Genomic DNA, 18,736 nt, shown 5'->3' with positions numbered 1-18,736 from the left:
TTGTGTCAATCATATATCCGAGGGGGAGAGTGGAGAATATCCTAGTCAAGCTAGACAAGTTTATTTATCATGTAGATTTTGTTATTCTTGATATGGATGACGATTATGAGGTACCTATGATTTTTGGCCGTCCGTTTCTTGCTACTAGTAGGGCTTTAATTGATGTGGAAAAAGGGGAGTTAGTGTTGCGAATGAATGATGAGCAAGTGGTTTTTAGTATGCTGCAGTCGGTTAGAGATAACCAAATTGGAAAATCATGCTTTGCGATTGATGTTTTTAAAATTTGTGAGGAAGAATTTATGAAGGGAGATGACAACAATGATGCTGTTTTGCAGCCACTAGATCAAAAATTGCATGCTAAAGGAGTTGGAGGGAGCCATGATAAATCCAAGCATACAACCACGAAAGTGGATGATCCGCCATGAAACTAAAGAGGAATATAGTCGGGCTATAGACAATAAATTTAGCACTGACTATGAGGAAACCTAGTATTTTTTCCCGTGCTCTTCAGTTAATTTTTGGTTTTTGTTTATTTCTATTTGATTTTTGTTCTTTCCCATGCCAGTTTGCCATGAATGCCGATTCACCAAGTTTGCTACTGTCACCTCAAAAGATGTCACTGCCGAGTGTGATGAAGAAGAGAATGATGGAGATGCCATCGAATTAACCAGGGGAGTTTCAATTTTCAGTTTCATTCTATTTTTGTTGTTCGTCTTTCATTTGTTCTTTGTTGTGCATACTTTTTGTGTTTCTAGATCATTGAGGGCAATGCTTTGGATATGTATGGGGGTGTTACTTAATTATTTTTTGTTTCATTCATCATTGTGTTTTGCATTCATTTGGTTTCGTTCATTGCATATAGTTCATATTCATAACATATCAATATGTTGTTGTGTTTGTGTTGTATGATAAGTAGAATGATGACTGTTGGCCGATGATGATAGAGTTGTTAAAATTGTTTTTGTGAAAATGTTGCTTTTGATTGAACATGAGAAGTTGTTGGTTAAATCGTGAATCATTTTAAGCACGCATGTTATACTGGTGTAATGTAGAGAAATAATTTATGATATTCTTGTTTACTTGACCATTGAACGACAATAGGGGTTTTGTTTATCATGATAGTGTCTTTGGATTCCTGATGATTTTATGACATTGCATGTATGATCTTGGGCGCATCTAGAAATTTTTACCAAATATTTTTTTTAAAATCAGTTAACTCCATCTGGGTTACGAGCAAGGGATTGAAATCCTAATCCTCTGTTCGTCGCTAAGTATGCAGATTCCATGGGGTTAAGAATTTGAAAATTTTAAAATAACAATTCCATCCGGGCTTGAAAAATGATTGAAATTCTAATAATTCTTCCATAGCTAATTTTGCGGGCTAAATGGGATTGTAGCTCCATCCGGACTATAGACGAGGGGATTGAAATTCAAATCCTATCTTAGTTATAGCTAAGTTTGCGGGTAATTATTGGGGTTTAAGAAAATCGGATACAATCCGGAGGTACCAAATTGATCTTAAGAAAGTACATGTTTTTGTTTGGGATTGTTAGGATGAAAGAGTGCTGGAGTGTGACACTTGCACTGATTTGTCATAGGTCGCAAAGAATTCTTAGGACAGATTCTTTTGAAGTTTCATGAAACTGGAATGACATGGCGAACCCACACGTTTACGTTAAACTGACAGTGTATTGTTGAAGTTGGAACTTATCTGAGGCTATGTTGTTCATGATTCATTCTTACTTATGTCGTTGTTTGCATATTGTTTTTGCATTTCTTGCTCGAGGGTGAGCACGAGTTAAGTATCATGGTGTTGATAAGTGCATTTTTTATGCATTATTTTGTGATATTTTATGTCTTTTTTGTATGCGTTCTTATTATTTTATTTGTGTTTTCGTCCATTTTAGCTTCACATCATTCCCTTGGTTTATTTATAGTACATAGAAGGAAACTCGGCATTTTACGTGAAGAGATTTGAGATGTGGTGCACCGTGAATTACATGGAAAACATCTCCACCTGGAAGAGCTTAGAAGCTATTTTTTTTGTGATGGATAAGCAGCTACGCGTAAAAAACAAGAAAGAAGAAGAGCAGCAAGCATGGATCAGCAAATCTGCACAAAAAAACAAAGCAGCGCACCTGCGCTTAAGTGAAGAGAACGAGAAAAGCGCATCTACGGATTTGAGAGCGCTTCTGCGCGAGCTGGGAAGAACAAAGGAAGCGCAATTGCGGGAAAAATAGCGCAGATGCGCAATACGTGAAACAAAAACAAAAGCAGCGCAATTGCACTATGGAAGGGCGCTTGGTATGAGATGTTGTCTGACGAAGAAGCATTATCACACTTAAAATGGCGCAGCTGTGCATGGTCTGTGTTGAGAATGTTTCTCGAGGCAGAGTGTTGCTCGCTCGAGCGTGCCTTGTTGTCGCTCGAGCGAGAAAAACGGGTAAAGAAAATTAACGGAGCAGAAGTTTCCTTTCTCGAGCGCACATTGTTTCAGCTTGAGCGAGAAGCGCAGACAGAGTTTTTAATTTATGAATGTCTTGCCCGGATTTGACATTATCTTTTGTAGATTTTTGGGCACTTAAATATCGTTTCTATCATCAAAATAAGGGTTCTAGAACGCAGAGATCGGAGAAGGCGGCTACTACAGGCTTGAGAGAGAAGATTTATCTTTTCTTCTTCTTTTGTTATTTTTATTTTTAGTTCATGTTAAAAAACATTTTTTTAATCATGATTTTGTTTTATTGAGTAGTTATTTCTTTTCAATCAAGGCCACATGATTAGGTCAGACAAATTTATGTAGAAAACATTGATGTTTATTTGGGATTTTTCAGACTTCATTTTATTTTATTGATTGTTAGATTTATATTTGTCTTGTGAATATCCTGATCAACTGTTTGCTTGCATGTTAATCGATCCTAAGTCGACAGAGGAGGGATTGATTTTGATCACTTCAATAATCAAGACATGGTAAAACTGACTAGAAATAGAATTCGGTTTCAATGTGCGGTTTGGGTGAAAAGGTGAATTCTCACAGTTCTTCATGCATTTGAATTTGATTAGAATTACAAAAAATTAATCCGTCAATATTCTAATAAGTTTGATTGTTCTAGAAATACACTTTTGAACAAGTTAGGAGAATTCTCGTAAATTAAAATTAACTCTGAGTCCTGAATCGGCTACATGTTACATAATTTTTCTGGTACCTATGTGTGTCCTTGATCGAAATTTTTCCATATTTGAATTTAATCCAAAAATTCCTGCTGCGTTTTTAAATGAACTTTATTTGAAATTTAATTTATTAGTTAAAAATCTAAAAATTCATCACTTTTATTGATTAGTCTAGATTAAGTAGGAATAATCATATTTTGGTACTCATATATATACAGTCTCTGTGGGTTCGACTGAAACGCCTACTACAAATAAAATGCGGAAAAACTTTTTTTTTTAAATAATACTATACATATACGCCCATACATATATGTATATAAAAATAACATATATTTCTTATATAACCTGAAAAATATTAAATAAATAAATAAATCCTTAAAAATGTTTCATGCATCAATTTAAAATGATAAACAATGCTGCTGAAAAATCTCATATGCGGAATAATAATAAAATAAAACATGTTTAAAAATTCCATCATAATAGACTAAATAACTGCGACGGTCACGGGGTCCACTGCTCCGTGAGCTCATACGTCCTCACCACCGGTAGGAGCTACATAAATGTCATCATGCTCACCTGCACCATATAAGCGTAGTGAGTCTAGGGGCTCAACATGTCTAATCCTTTATAACAAGGTTAAAAATAATGCATCACATAGATACTAATACATATACATGTACATGAGCATGCATGGAAAAATTTTTCATCACATAAATGCTGAATCATAAATCATAAACATAACATAACTTTCTTCATCATACATAACATAATTGAGCATGTCATAAACATAAAAACTGAATATGGTCATATCCATGAATGTGACTAATAACTGTGCCGATTGATCAGTCTAAAGAACCATCGTACGTGGCGGTGGATAAATCCACCTCTATGCTGGTAGTAAACTACCTCTGTGCCAGTGGTAAAACCACTTCTATGCCGGTAGTAGAACTACCTCTGTGTCAGTGGTAAAACCACTTCTATGCTGTCACATCACTTCAATTTCCATAAAAATATTTTTCATGCTCAATTCTTAATCATAAACACATCATAAAATATTTCATGTATGCATGCACTTAAAATATGTCCGTAATATATATTTAATTAATTTTAATAATAAATATACTTTTACTTAAAATAGACTTCATGCATAAAAATAATTAAATATATATTCCGAACTTAGTTTATTTTCATGGGTTGGTCCAGACTGCTGATCACTCACTCTAAGCCCATTGAACTTAAATAAAATCCAATAATCATATTTTAGCCCAAATAACTTAATTAAACTTAACTTGACCTAAATAAAATATTTAAGCCCAATTACTTAACTTAAGCCCAATAAAACTCTAGACTGGCCCAAAATCCACTGACTGGCCCAAAAATTATCATGGACTCCCAAGCCCATAAAAATCATTGTGCTAACTTAAATAAATTATTTAAGGCCCAAATAAAATTATTTGGAGGTCCAAATAATTTTATTTCTAATTAATTTGCCCAAAAACCAATTAAAACATTAAACATTTAAAAATTTAAAATACTCAAGCCCGGCCCACCTAACCCGAACCCGGACCGACTTAACCCGACCCATGACTACCTGACCCAACCCAGCACTCAACCCTGACCCATAACCCGACCCAGCAACCCCCCCAAACCCCAAACCCGATCACCCCTCTCCTTCTCTTCTCGGCTGGGCGAGCAGCAGCCATTCCATGGCTGCTGCCGCCCTGCTCCGGCCGCCCCTGGCCGGAGCACCACCTCCCATGGATAGCCCACATCCGGGGGGTTCTAACACAAAAAGAATCAGACCAAACCATGGCCCGAGGAGTGAGAACAAAGCTTTGCACCAGACGCCTTCCTCCTCCTCCCGCGCAGACTGAGCAGTCGCCAATCTTTTGTTCGTGTGGCTTCCTCCGACAACCAAAGACCGTGAAACCACTTCTCAATTTTAGCCAACATCTAAATATTTTAAACCCAACAAACCACACACAAATCCATGGCCTGAGTAAGGAGAACGACCCCTCTCTTCCCAAAGCCCTAACCTGCGCGTCTGTGTGCATCAAAAGTAAATAGCTTCGTTTCCAGCCTATGACACCCTAAAACTCTGAACAAACTCGACCCTAAGGCACCCTGGGACCCCTCTGACTCGAGCCCTCAGCCCTGGACCGTACCATGCTTGGAAAAAACGTGAATCATGACCCAAACAAGCAAGAACATGCATCAATACAAAGCATACATGCATAAACTCTAAATTTCCATGAAAAGTCTGATATAAAACACGTCATGCAAGATTAATAGCTTATATGGTCGCTCGAGGACTATTGCGTATTCGGGGCTCCGGGACGACGAACGAATGAAAAACCACCAAAAATCCTTGAAGATTCGGCTATGGAGGTTGAAGAAATTCTGAAAATCGGATGATGAGGGTAGGAGAGGGTTGAAGGCGGCTAAGGGAGACAACGTAGGGTAGGGAGTGTTTTATTTTGGGTAAATATAGGTCAATAATTGGTATAAATTTATTAGGTAGATAATATAATCATAAAATATAACATTTTAAACTCCTAAAATACTTACCAATCTGATAATAAATTAAAATCCCGAAATAATAATTTATAGTATTTTTAAAAATTAATAAAAGTCATTAAAATGACTTATTTTGGCTAAAAATCAACTCTTAAATAAATATATAAATAAATACTAAAATTTTCTTGACAAAATACATTAAAATAATATTTTAAGCCTCATAAAACTCATAAAATATTTTTGGCTAAAAAATATTGGTATCTCGTCTGTCCACGTTTCCCGTCTACGCGATCAACTCAATAAAATTCTTAAAAATCTAAAAATACAATAACTGCGGGTTAAATGATAAAATAAATTTAAATCATGCATATAATTCACATAATAGCACATAAATTTCATTTAACCCAAATATAAATTTTTAAATAATTAATTTCCCTAATTATGCATGCGAATTTACGTATTAAAATTTCCGGGTGTTACATCGACATTTGGACCTTTGTCCATTTTACTATTACTTGACCTAGTACGCTTGCCAGTATATTTTTATCACACTGATTTAAGCGGTCAGCGCTCAATGCCAAAAGACAGGTAACATATCCCAACGCTAGGTGATGCCTCAACACCCCATACATTTTTGTGAAAGTTTTGATGTGTGGGGCATCGAATTCATGGGACCTTTTCCTATTTCTTTTGGATATCTTTATATCTTGTGTATTGTGGATTATGTTTCGAAGTGGGTGGAAGCTAAAGCCACCCGATCTGACGATCCAAAAGTGGTTGCAGATTTTGTCAAACATAATATTTTCTCCAGTTTTGAGATTCCATGAGCAATCATAAGTGATAGATAAACTCATTTTTGCAACCAGACTGAGGCCAAGTTATTGAAGAAATACCATGTAACACACAAAGTCTCTACTGCATATAATCCGCAATCTAATGGACAAGATGAAGTTTCTAATAGAGAGATCAAGTCTATTATGGAGAAAACAGTGAATCAGACTAGGAAAGACTGGATCCTGAGGTTGGATGATGCTTTGTGGGCTTACAGAACTGCGTACAAGACGCCGATTGGTATGTCACCATAAAGGTTAATTTTTGGGAAACCTTGTCATCTTCCAGTGGAGTTGGAGCACAGAGGTTATTTCAGCTATCAAGACTTTTAATATGAAGATGAATGAGAGTGGGGAGCCTAGGAAGCTACAGTTGCAAGAGATAAAGGAAATACGCAACGAGGCCTATGCCAGTTCAAAGATCTACAATGAGAAGACGAAGGTATTTCATGATAAGATGATTTCTAGGAGGGAATTTGAAGTTGTTTAGAAAGTTCTTCTCTATCATTCACGACTTCGGTTATTCCCAGGTAAGTTATGTTCAAGATGGATTGGCCCTTTTGTTATTACAAATGTTTTTCCCCATGGTGCAGTTGAGATTCAGAGCTTGGAAACTTCAAAAATATTCAAAGTGAATGGACATAGAATGAAACATTATTATGATGGAGTCCAAGAAGAAGCATTAGAGTAGATGCATGAACTGGAACACTAGGATCCATAAGGCATTGCGTGAACTGAAGCATACAGTAGGTTCGACGACAGTAAACAGAGGCACTGCTTTGGAGGCAACCCAAGGGGAGTATTTTCTTTTCATTCTTAGTATTTATTTTTGTTTTGAATTTTTACTTACATTGGGGACAATGTAAGATTTTAAGTATGTGGGGAGAGGACTTAGCTAGTCATTTAGAGAATTTAGCCGGTTTTTGGAAAAAACAAATTTAGAGCTCATAGTTAGTGATGAATATGAGTATTGAAATTCACTAGCCCATGATGATATCTAATTGATAACATGCATGCTTTTGAAAATATATGATTTTCTAACCTTGAAACACTTTGATCTCCAATGCAAATTAGACTTTGATATGGTTCTTGAATATTTTTGAGCACGCATGAGTCATGGATTTTGAAATGTATATGACATAGTGAAGGTCGAGTGAGCCTTGTGATAGTATTAGAAAAAAAAGGATTTAGTAGGTGAAGGGAGGCATTGTAATGAGGATTTAAATTCTAATCCCATGAATTCCAAGAGCTAAATATGGAGGAGAATATATGGATCTGAGGACAACTGGGTGAAAAAAGAAAATCCGGCAGAAAAAAAAAAGAGTTGATCAATGGTCCAACTTGATTTGTATCTGCAAGTAAGCTTATACTTGTGATGGTATGCAATTTGAGCTGTTGTGAGGTTTTGCATTGAATAGATCTGTGGAGTGTGCAGGATACTTGTTAATGACCACATACACACACACATGTTCGGGGCTACATCTCTAATTGAAATGTCTTGTTATTGAACTTGTTCCGTTGTTACCATTTTAACGTCTTTCTTGATCATGCATTGAGTTAGTTGTTGAGGCACACATGTGTAAATCATGGTTATTTTTCACTATGGATTATGAGTTCAGAACTTGTTCTTTTATATTTTTTGTTTAGTGTTGCTCGATGGCGAGCAAGGTTGAAGTATGGTGGAGTTTGATGTGATGATAATTTTTTATATTTATTTGAGTTAATTAGTATGATTAAAGGAATTTTGATTGATTAAATTCATTATTTAGTTTCTAATAATTGTTTGTGATTTGATGTAGGAAAAGAGAAGAAGTTGAGCAAATGATGAAAGAAAAAGTGCTGAAAGTGAAGAAATTAAATGACTCGGACAGAAAGTTTCTCTCTCGAGCACGACTTTCTGCCGCTCGAGCGAGCACAAAATAAGAAGAAAGAAATTGTTGGACAGAAAGTTGCACTCTCGAGCGCAACTTTTTGCCACTCGAGCGAGCGCAATAAAATAAGAGAAAAGGATCGGCGAACAATGCTTCTGCACTGTTTAAGAGGCGCAGCTGCACCTTGGTGAAGAAGGAGAGAAGCGCTACTGAAAGTTGTGGAGCGAATCTGCGCAACAATGGAATTTTAAGAACAGCGCATCTGCGCTAGCTGTTGTGCGGGGAAATTTATTTTTTCGGCAGAGAATGTCTCGCTTGAGCGAGACTTTCTTCCGCTCGAGCGAGATGAAAATTCGGGGAATTATATTTTAAAAAGAAAACTTAATTGGTAAAGACTTTAGACTTTAAATATCTCCTATAACTGGATTTTTAGGATCTTTTCATCATCTTTGGACGCCAAAAGAAGAAGAATACTCTTGGCGGCTAGGTTTTTCTTCTTTATTCTTAGATTTAATTTTTTTTTCTTGAAATTTTCTAGAGAATTTATGAATATTAGTGGCTAAGTTTTAATACTTGGTAGATAAAGACGAACCCTTGAAGCTTTATTTTCTCGTTTTATTTGATTTATTATTGGAGTATCAAGAGTTGTTTTGATTTATTTATCATATGCTTGTATTTTTTGATTGTTAGCTTGATCACCTAATGATTTTATTCAATCTAAAGCTAAATTAGATATTAAATCCGTAATTGTTTGATCCCTCTAATTTGTGAAGCAACTATGATTAATAATTTCTGCTATTGAATTTATTAAATTGTAGGAACAACGATTGACTAGATTAAATACAACCGCGTGTGTTTGTGTTGTCTAGATTCATCAATTTACCTAGTTTGAATGCTACCTTGAATTTAAATCTTGATCGCTTGCATCTTGGTTGATTTATTGGTTAGGGTTAATTTAGAAATCTTGTGTCTAATTAACTAAAATTAAGGTGAGATAGAAATTAAATTTTCAATGATGAAAATTCAAAAGTAAATTAATTATTTTAAAGAATCGATGATCGAGTAAATAAACTTCAAGGGCGTAGTCGACCGATACCAATGCTTGTTTAATTAATTGTTTCTCTATAATATTAAATCTTGCATGCTAGTTGATAAAATTAATTTTAATTATATGTAGTTAATTTGAAATTCAAAAACCCCCATTTTATTTATTTTCAGTATTTTTAAGGAACATAAATAATTTCACTTTCCTCGTGGGAACGATCCCCACTCTCGCTACTACACATTTAATTGTCTGATTTGAGTTGGGTTAATTTGGGCGTGACACGACTAAGCGCTACCAGCCAGATGTCACTCATGCGAGCGTCCATGCACCTGCATGCCTGTCCTTAAAGGGTTCGGGCTTCCCTAGCAACAGTTCGGGATTACCAAGAATTTTTTCGAACTTCCCTAGTAGCAGATTCCCTAGCAGCATAATTCCCTAGTCGTAGAATCCCTAGAAGCATAATTCCCTAGCCGTAGAATCCTTAGAAGCAACATAGATTCCCTAGTCATAGAATCCCTAGCAGCAGAATTCCCTAGCTATAGAATCCATAGAAACAGAATTCCCTAATCATATATTCCCTAGCCATAGAATCCCTAACAACAAAATTCCCCAGCGGTAAATTCCCTAGCCGTAGAATCCCTAGCAGCAGCGTAGCCGTAGAATCCTTAGAAGCAGAATTTCTTAGCCTTTGATTCCATAGCCATAGAATCCATAGCAGCAGAATTCCCTAGCCATAGATTCCCTAGCCGTAGAATCACTAGCACCAGCGTAGGTTCCCTAGCCGTAGAATCCATAGCAGCAGAATTCCCTAGCCACAGATTCCATAGAATCCAGGTTCCCTAGCGACCATATTTCCTACCAGCAGATTCCTAGCAACTAGATTCCTTAGCAGCTAGATTCCCTGCCAGTAGAATCCCCTAGATGCAGTTCAGATTTGCCGAACGGGTCCATTAATTTGAAGCCCACAATTTATTTTTAATTCTCGATTGCCCTCTGATTTGTTTAATTAGTAATCCTTAATCATGTTTCCCATTTAATTAACTTAAATCGGAATGTGGGTTACTACATTCTCCCCAACTTAAAAGATTTCGTCCTTGAAATCAAGACTAGGGTAACAAATCAAGATTAAACTGATAACCATGATTTATTACATAAATATTGTATGTACATCTTTACATGGTAGTCATTAATATAAAGCAAACAACTCAGGAGATTCCGCTTGCATGCGACTCTTGAGTTCCCAAGTTGCTTTCTCTATGCCTCTGCGATACCACTGTACCATGACCAGTGGTATAGTATTGTTCCAGCACAGCCGCTCGATTAGACAAGCACAATAAACCATCAAATTGGTAATGAAAAAATCTATATGTATTAACCCTATTGGCTAGACATGCCAATCGTTGGGTCTTAACATCAGACATCTGATAGTTTCTAATTCATGAGTACAATGCTGGATCAGATATAACTGTATATAAATGAATTCCATTATGACCTTTCTTGTGCTTGAGCGTGAAACCAAGCGAACAACATTCCAGAATAATATGAGATAATTCACTAGTCTGAAGTGCAGAAAGTCTTACCTGCCGACTCAGGGCATAAGAAGTAAGGTTGGAAGAACCTGGATGATACTTAATCTCGCAGTCTTAGTATTTCAATAAGTCCATCCAATGTCTTTGTCGCATGTTAAAGTCCGCCTGAGTGAACAAAAACTTCAGACTCTTGTGATCTGTGAATATCTCAAATTTCTCATCATATAGATAATGTCTCCAAATCTTAAGCGCAAATACAATGGCGGAAATCAACCACCGTCATCGTATGAGACCAGTACAGAACTGCCTCAAACATACTCGGATCCATATATATTCCTTCCCCGGATATAACATGACTAAGAAACACAACTCGGTCACTCCAGAACTCACATTTTCTCAACTTAGCATACAACTGATTTTACCATAGCGTCTACAATACAATACTCAGATGATGTACGTGTTCATCTCTATCATGAGAATAAACCAGAATATCATCGATGAAGACGATGATAAATTTATCCAAATAATCTCAAAATACTCTATTCATCAAGTCCATACCTTGTACGAAATGAAGTCTTAGTAATATCTGAGTCGCGAACACTCAACTGGTGGTATCCCGACCTTAGATCAATCTTCGAGTATACTGAAATTCCATGTAACTGATCAAACAAATCATCAATATGTGGTTGCCGGAGCTTGTTCTTGATGGTTATGCGATTCATTTGCCTGTAATCAATACACAGTCGCATCGACCCATCTTTCTTTTCCACTAATAATACTGGTGCTCCCCATGGAGCAATGCTCAGGCATATATATCTCTTATCAAGAAGATCCTGCAACTGCTGTTTCAATTCTCTCATCTCTGACGGAGCCAAAGGATAGGGTGCTTAGAAAATAGGCTCTATTACTGGCACTAGATCAATGCCAAATTCAACCTCTCTAACCGGAGAAAAACTAGGAATCTCATCAGGGGAATATATCAGGGAATTCGCTGAATACAGGTAACCTATCAATATCCTGACTACTCATGGAAATATCAACTGCATATATGATGTAGCCCTCACCACCTGACCTTAAGGCATGACATTCCTTCAGAGCCGACACGAGTGGCATCAGAGGCATGACATGTTTTTGTGCATGATTTTATGTCATTTTCATGTTTAGATTGCATGCCTTTGTTGTGTATCATAAGTGTTTTTGGTTCTTTTATTTATTATTTCTTGCATCAGTTTGCATTTCACTCTCTTGGTTTTATTTTTAGGAAAAATGGTAAATTAAAGGAGTTTCACACACAAGAAAAAAAAAGAAATAAGAGGAGCTTGAACAAAGGCACAATAGCTCTATAAGTAGAGCAGCAGCTCTACAATAATGGAGCAGCGGCGCCATGAAGGAGAAATAAGCAAAGCGCTATTGCGCTTCAAAAGAGAAGAAAGTAGCGCAGCTGCGCTTTGGAAAAGAGCATTGTTGTGCCATGAAGATTGTTGAAGATCAGCGCAATTGCGCTGTAAAAATATATCTACTGTGCTTGCTACTGTGCAGAATTAATTCTCAGGAAGAAAAGTTCTTGCTCGAGCGTGCCCGGTGTTTTCTGAAAAAATTGGCAGAAGTGTTCTCACTCGAGCGCAAGAAGTTGCCGCTCGAGCGCGGACACATAAATAATTTTAATTTGGAAAATGTCTTGTGAGGAAAGAAAAATATTATTTGGAAATCTTAGACATATAAACAGAAGATTTAACATATTTTGAAGGGTTCGCAGTTCCAGAACCGGAGAGGCGGCGACTAGGTTGTGAAGAGGCGGAGATCTACTTCATAATTTCTTCACCGTTCTTTTTCTTTTTATGATTTAAACTACTTTTTAAATATTTTTTTCATTTATTGAGTAGTTTTTCATAACCAAGACCACGAGATTGGGTCGAAACTAGTTTATGTTCGAGACTTGGTTACACGTTTGATTTATTTTGAATATTTTCAATTATTGATTGATGTTAGTTTAATATTTCTTATGAAGTGCTTGATCACCTAGTCACATGTGTGTAGATTAATCACGAATCGAAAGATTATTGATTAAATATAGCTTCAAAAATATCAATCAACATATGGTTAAAGCGACTAAAAAAAGTATTCAGTTTTAGTATGCGGTTTTCGATGAAAACTGAATTTCATAAATATTGAATGGGTTTGAGTTTGATTAGAATTAATTACAAATAATTAATCCGTCATAGGTTTAGCAATTCTAAAAATAGATTGTTGAATAAGATAGGAGAATTCACCGTGATTGAAATAAACAAAATTTTTAGTCTTTGCCACGTGGATTCATAAATTATTTCGATATCTTCGTGTGTCTTGGTTGTCTTAGTTTAATTGATTTTTTTCCTTACACTTAGTTTTTAGCTATTTTTATAATTATTTTTTATTCTTTTTTATTTTTATTGAACTCATCACAACCTCTTTATTATTTTGTCTTGAGTAAGTAAAATAATTAATTCTTGAGCATTAACTACAGTCTCTGTGGGATCGATAATTGAAATTTTTGTCCACTTACTATTACTTGATCTAGTGCACTTGCTAGTCATAACCAAAATTGTCGGTTAAGTTTTTGGCGCCATTTTCGGGGATTGACAGTGATATCAAAATTATTATTTTACTTGAGACTTTGACTTTTATTTTGCAGATTTAGTTTTTGAATTCTGAACCTTTCTCTTTGTCTTTGATTTTCAGATACATTTTGCTCGTGTATGCATAACACTCGACCATCCAAAGATCTTGTACCACTTGACTTGGATATCAAACGCACACTCAGCAAAATTTGGAGAGCTAAGAGAAATATTAATCTAGAACATGAATCAGAGTCAGAGGAAAATATGGCTGATAATCGTACAGTTCTTGTTCTCATACGGCCACCTGTTGAAGTGATATGAATTCTTATGAAAGAAATGCAAATACGATTATAGCGAATCGCACCCTCAATTCGAATACAAAAGAATTCAAATATTTTGTCCCGGATTTTTAAACAACAAATTTGGATCTCCACCTCTAGTTGAACCCGTAACTAGCAACCGAGAATCACGATAGAAAACAATCAATAATTCAATTAGACCTTCAAAGTGACCTCTCTTTGTCAAAACAAGCGAAAATCGATTGAGAAACGCCACAAAGTTTTGACACTTTGAAAAGTTTGATTTGAATTAAAGCTAAAAGTCTTAAGAAAAATTCTAGAGAGAATTTTGATTTGAATAATCAATAATCTGTATTCTATTAAAAAATAATTAATGTTAAAGTTTTTATATTACAACCAAATATTGAAAGATAACGCATAATAAATCAAAAGATATCTTCTAAACGTTTCCTAATGGGAATAAAAGACTCAAAAATAGCATAAAATATCAAAAAATAGCCTAATATCTCACAAACACACAAACACCTTCGGTGTTTATAAAAGTTGACACAGCGGGCGTGCATGGACTTTGCAGAAGCAGCGCGGGTGCGCGATGTGGAAGGCGCGGGCGCACTGAAGCTTCGAAGATTCTTCGTCAATTCAGTCATTGTACGCGAGGGAGCGCGGTCTTCAAAGATCGGGCGCGCGTCGGGTTTGCAAAACAAGGCGCGGGCGCGCGAAGAGATAAGTGCGGGCGCGTCATAGCTTCGTACTGGATCTTCAATTTCTGCACTTTTTTTACCTCCTTTGACCTCAATAAGATTATAACATCTCACAAATTGAATATCAAGATATCCAACGCCCTCTTGTGACTTCCTCATCAAAGATTGAAGTGCATTTTTGAATCTCTTAGCTCGACCACTCGTAATTGGTCCTCTTGGCATCTTCAACGGATCCTTAGCCACTTGATCAGCATGCGAGCTATCCATGATCGCATCATCCTCCCCTTCTTAAAAAGGATTTGTCCTCAAATCTTGATCATCACCTACATCAAACAACGATAAGTCAGAAACATTAAAAGTTGTACTCACATTATACTCACCTGACAAATCTAATTTGTAGGCATTGTCTTTGATCCGCTCCAAGGCTTGAAAAGGTCCATCGCCTCTAGGTAACAACTTAAAACACTGCTTCTTCGAAAAATGCTCCTTCCTCAAATGCAAACAAACCCAATCACCGGGTTCAAACAGGACCTTCTTTTTACCTTTGTTTGCTTACTTTGTGTATTGCAAGTTCTTTTTCTCGATGTTCGCTTTCACCTTCTCATGCAAATTTCTCACAAACTCAACCTTTATCTTTTCATCCATATTAACCCTTTCACTCATAGGCAAAGACATTTAATCTAACGAGGTTAAAGGATTAAAACCATACACAATTTCAAATGGTGAAAATCTTGTAGTAGAATGCACACTACGATTATATGCAAACTCAACAAATGGCAAACATTCCTCCCAACTTTTCAATTTTTTTTAATTATAGTACGCAAAAACGTTCCTAACGTCCTATTATTAACTTTAGTTTTACCATCCGTTTGAGGATGACATGTAGTCGAAAACAGTATTTTAGTACCAAGTTTGCACCATAATGTTTTCCAAAAGTTGCTCAAGAAACGAGTATCTCTACCAGACACAATACTCATAGGCATGCCTACAATCTAACAATTTCATTAAAGAACATGTCCGCAACATTAGATGCATCATCAAATTTATGACATGCAATAAAATGAGCCATCTTAGAAAATCGATCAACCACCACAAACACTGAATCCCTCTCCTTCTTAGATCTTGGTAATCCTAAAACAAAATCAATAGAAATGTCTACCCATGGTTCACTAGGAACGGGAAGTGGAGTATACAATCCACGTGGTTGTGTCTTAGACTTATCTTTCTTACAAGTCACACACCTCTCACAAATATTCTCAAAATCATGCTTCATATGTGGCCAATAAAAATATTCATGAAAAGTGTCATAAGTTTTAGCCACACCAAAATTTCCCATCAAACCACCCTCAAGTGATTCCCTAAAAATTAACTCACAAATGGATGATTTAGGCACACGCAACTTATCTTCCTTAAATAAGTATCCATCATGAATGAAAAATTTATCCTTTTGACCATGCAAACCCGACACATAAATATTCTCAAAATCAGGATAACTATCATAAAACTCTTTCACGTACTTAAATCCTAAAAACTTAGAATCTAGAGTAGATAGAAGCACATACCTCCGTGATAGAGCATCCCCTACCACATTTTCCTTCCCTTGCTTGTACTTGATAATATAAAGAAAAGTCTCTACAAACGCCACCCACTTGGCATGTCTCTTGTTCAGCTTTTGTTGTCCTTTGAGATGCTTCAAAGATTCATGATCCGTATGAATCACAAATTCTTTTGGCCTCAAATAATGCTGCCACGTTTCAAGCACTCGAACCAAGGCATAGAACTCCTTGTTGTAGGCAGGATAATTCAACGCTGCTCCACTTAGCTTCTCACAGAAGTATGCAATTGGTCGTCCTCCTTGCATCAAGACACCTCCAATTCCTATGTCTGACGCATCACATTCAATTTCAAAATTATTAGTAAAATCAGGAAATACAAGTAAAGGCACATTAATTAATTTTTGCTTGATAATATTAAAGAACTTCTCTTGCTCCTCGCTCCAATGGAATGGAACGTTCTTCTTGATCACCGCCGTCATAGGAGCCGCCAATGTGCTAAAATCTTTCACAAATCTCCTATAAAAAACTTGCAAGACCATGAAAACTTTGAACTTCACCAATAGAAGTAGGCGTTGGCCAATCTCGAATTGCACTTACCTTGTCCTCATCAACTTTGACACCTTGAGAACTCACAACAAAACCAAGAAACACAAGCTCGTTTGTATAAAACACACACTTTTTCAAGTTAGCATACAAGTGTTCAGCTTCTAGTGTGATTAACACAATTCTCAAATGTTCAACATGTTCATTCAAACTTTTGCTATATACCAAAATATCATCAAATTAAACCACCACAAATTTTCCAATATAAGCACGCAAAACATGATTCATCAACATCATAAAAGTACTAGGTGCATTAGTTAACCCAAAGGGCATAACCAACCACTCATACAACTCATACTTAGTTTTAAAAGCAGTTTTCCACTAATCACCTGTTCTCATTCTAATTTGATGATAACCACTTTTAAGATCAATTTTACTAAAAATTCTAGAACCATGCAATTCATCTAACATATCATCTAGTCTAGGAATAGGATGTCTATACTTGATGGTAATGTTATTAATGGCTCCACAATCCACACACATTCTCCATGAACCATCTTTCTTAGAAAACAACAAAACAGGTACATCACAAGGATACATAGACTCACGCACAAATCCCTTATCAAGAAGTTCACTTACCTATCTTTGTAGATCTTTTGTTTCCTCCGGGTTGCTCCTATAAGCTGGACGATTTGGCAATGCACTTCCGGGCACAAGATCAATTTGTTGCTCAATTCCCCTCAAAGATTTCCGGCTATATCACTTGTACTAAGGAGAATCTCTTATAGAAAATCAACACAAGTGGATTATGCACACGTAAAATTTCTCGCAATTAACTCTTTTGGGCCATACATATTTTTTTTCGACCACTTTTCTTTCAATTTTTTTCATCTTTTTCCCTCTCATTTTTTTTTTCTAAGGACACCTCACTTTTTTGTTTGCTCTTTTTTTCGGTCTCTTCTCTCTTTCTTTTTTTCAAATGGTCCTCCAAAACTTGCTTTGAAGTCATAGGTAACAATACAATAGGCTCCTTTTTCAAGGTAAAAGAATAACGATTTTTATAACCATCATGTATCACCCTCCTATCAAATTGCCACGCCCTACCCAACAAGTTATGAAAAGATTTTTGAAAAGAACAACATCACACAACACTTTATCTACGTACTTACCAATGGAAAACGGTACCACCACTCGCTTATGCACTCTCACCTCCGAACTATCATTAAGCCATTGCAATTTATATGACTAAGGATGCTTTATAGTAGGCAAACTCAACTTCTCCACTGTAACGCCCGAAATTATTTAATTTTTATCCGAGAATATTTAATTTGGGAATATTTAGATTTTTGATTTAAATTCTAATATTCTTAAATTAATTAGGATTGAAATTGAATGGAATTAAAAATTGAGGACCAAATTGCAATTAGTGAAGATTTGAGGGGCCAAAGTGCAAAATTCTTATGTTTAGTGGGACACTTGTTATTCTGAAAGGTATTCACGTTTTTGGTACAACATTTCATCAGACATTTGAGAGGAATTGAATAGAGCAAGTCGAGCTATCTCCTTTTCTTTTGCAATCTTGAGTTTTAAATCGCCGTATCTTTTGATTCGGTTATCCGAATTCGATTCCGAAAAGTGTTCTGAAATCCTTGAACCGAGACCTTAAATTTGATGTAAGTTTTATTTTGGTTCATCATGTTTTGAGAATTCGAAAATGGAAGAGATCAGATTTGATTGTGAATTGGTGTTGTTGAACTTCTATGTTGTGTTCTATTCAAGTCGGGTTGAAGAACGGATGTCGTATCGGTTTCTTTTGAATTTCAAGCATTTATTTCAAAATTTCTACCTTATGTTATGCTGGTTTTGATTGATATTCAGCTGATATAGGATGTGAATGATTGTTAGAATTGACATAGTTGAGTTTCGGATTGCCGAGTTTATACCGTTACGCCGTCGAATTTATGATTTGAAGCTGTTTTTATTGGTTGTATTGAGCTGTGTTTCCATGGTTTATTAGCTGAAGATCTTGGCTTATTTAAACTTCATTTCAGATTTGGTTTGAATGCAATCGAGCTCG

General features: G+C 36.1%; 1 protein-coding gene across 1 annotated transcript; it reads left to right on the top strand.

The window, feature by feature from the left end:
• Positions 1-2,346: 2,346 nt before the first annotated feature.
• LOC140889236 (uncharacterized) lies at positions 2,347-13,881 on the top strand. Its single transcript, XM_073296947.1, has 3 exons — positions 2,347-2,364; positions 6,555-6,759; positions 13,682-13,881. Exons 1-3 carry the CDS (start codon positions 2,347-2,349, stop codon positions 13,879-13,881), a joined length of 423 nt encoding a protein of 140 aa, XP_073153048.1.
• The last annotated feature ends 4,855 nt before the right edge of the window (positions 13,882-18,736 follow it).

Source organism: Henckelia pumila, chromosome 3, assembly GCF_033568475.1.
Source record: "Henckelia pumila isolate YLH828 chromosome 3, ASM3356847v2, whole genome shotgun sequence".
In the NCBI taxonomy this organism is placed as follows: Eukaryota; Viridiplantae; Streptophyta; class Magnoliopsida; order Lamiales; family Gesneriaceae; genus Henckelia; species Henckelia pumila.
Note: the sequence above shows the minus strand (reverse complement) of the source record. Positions and strands in the feature narration are given on the sequence as shown.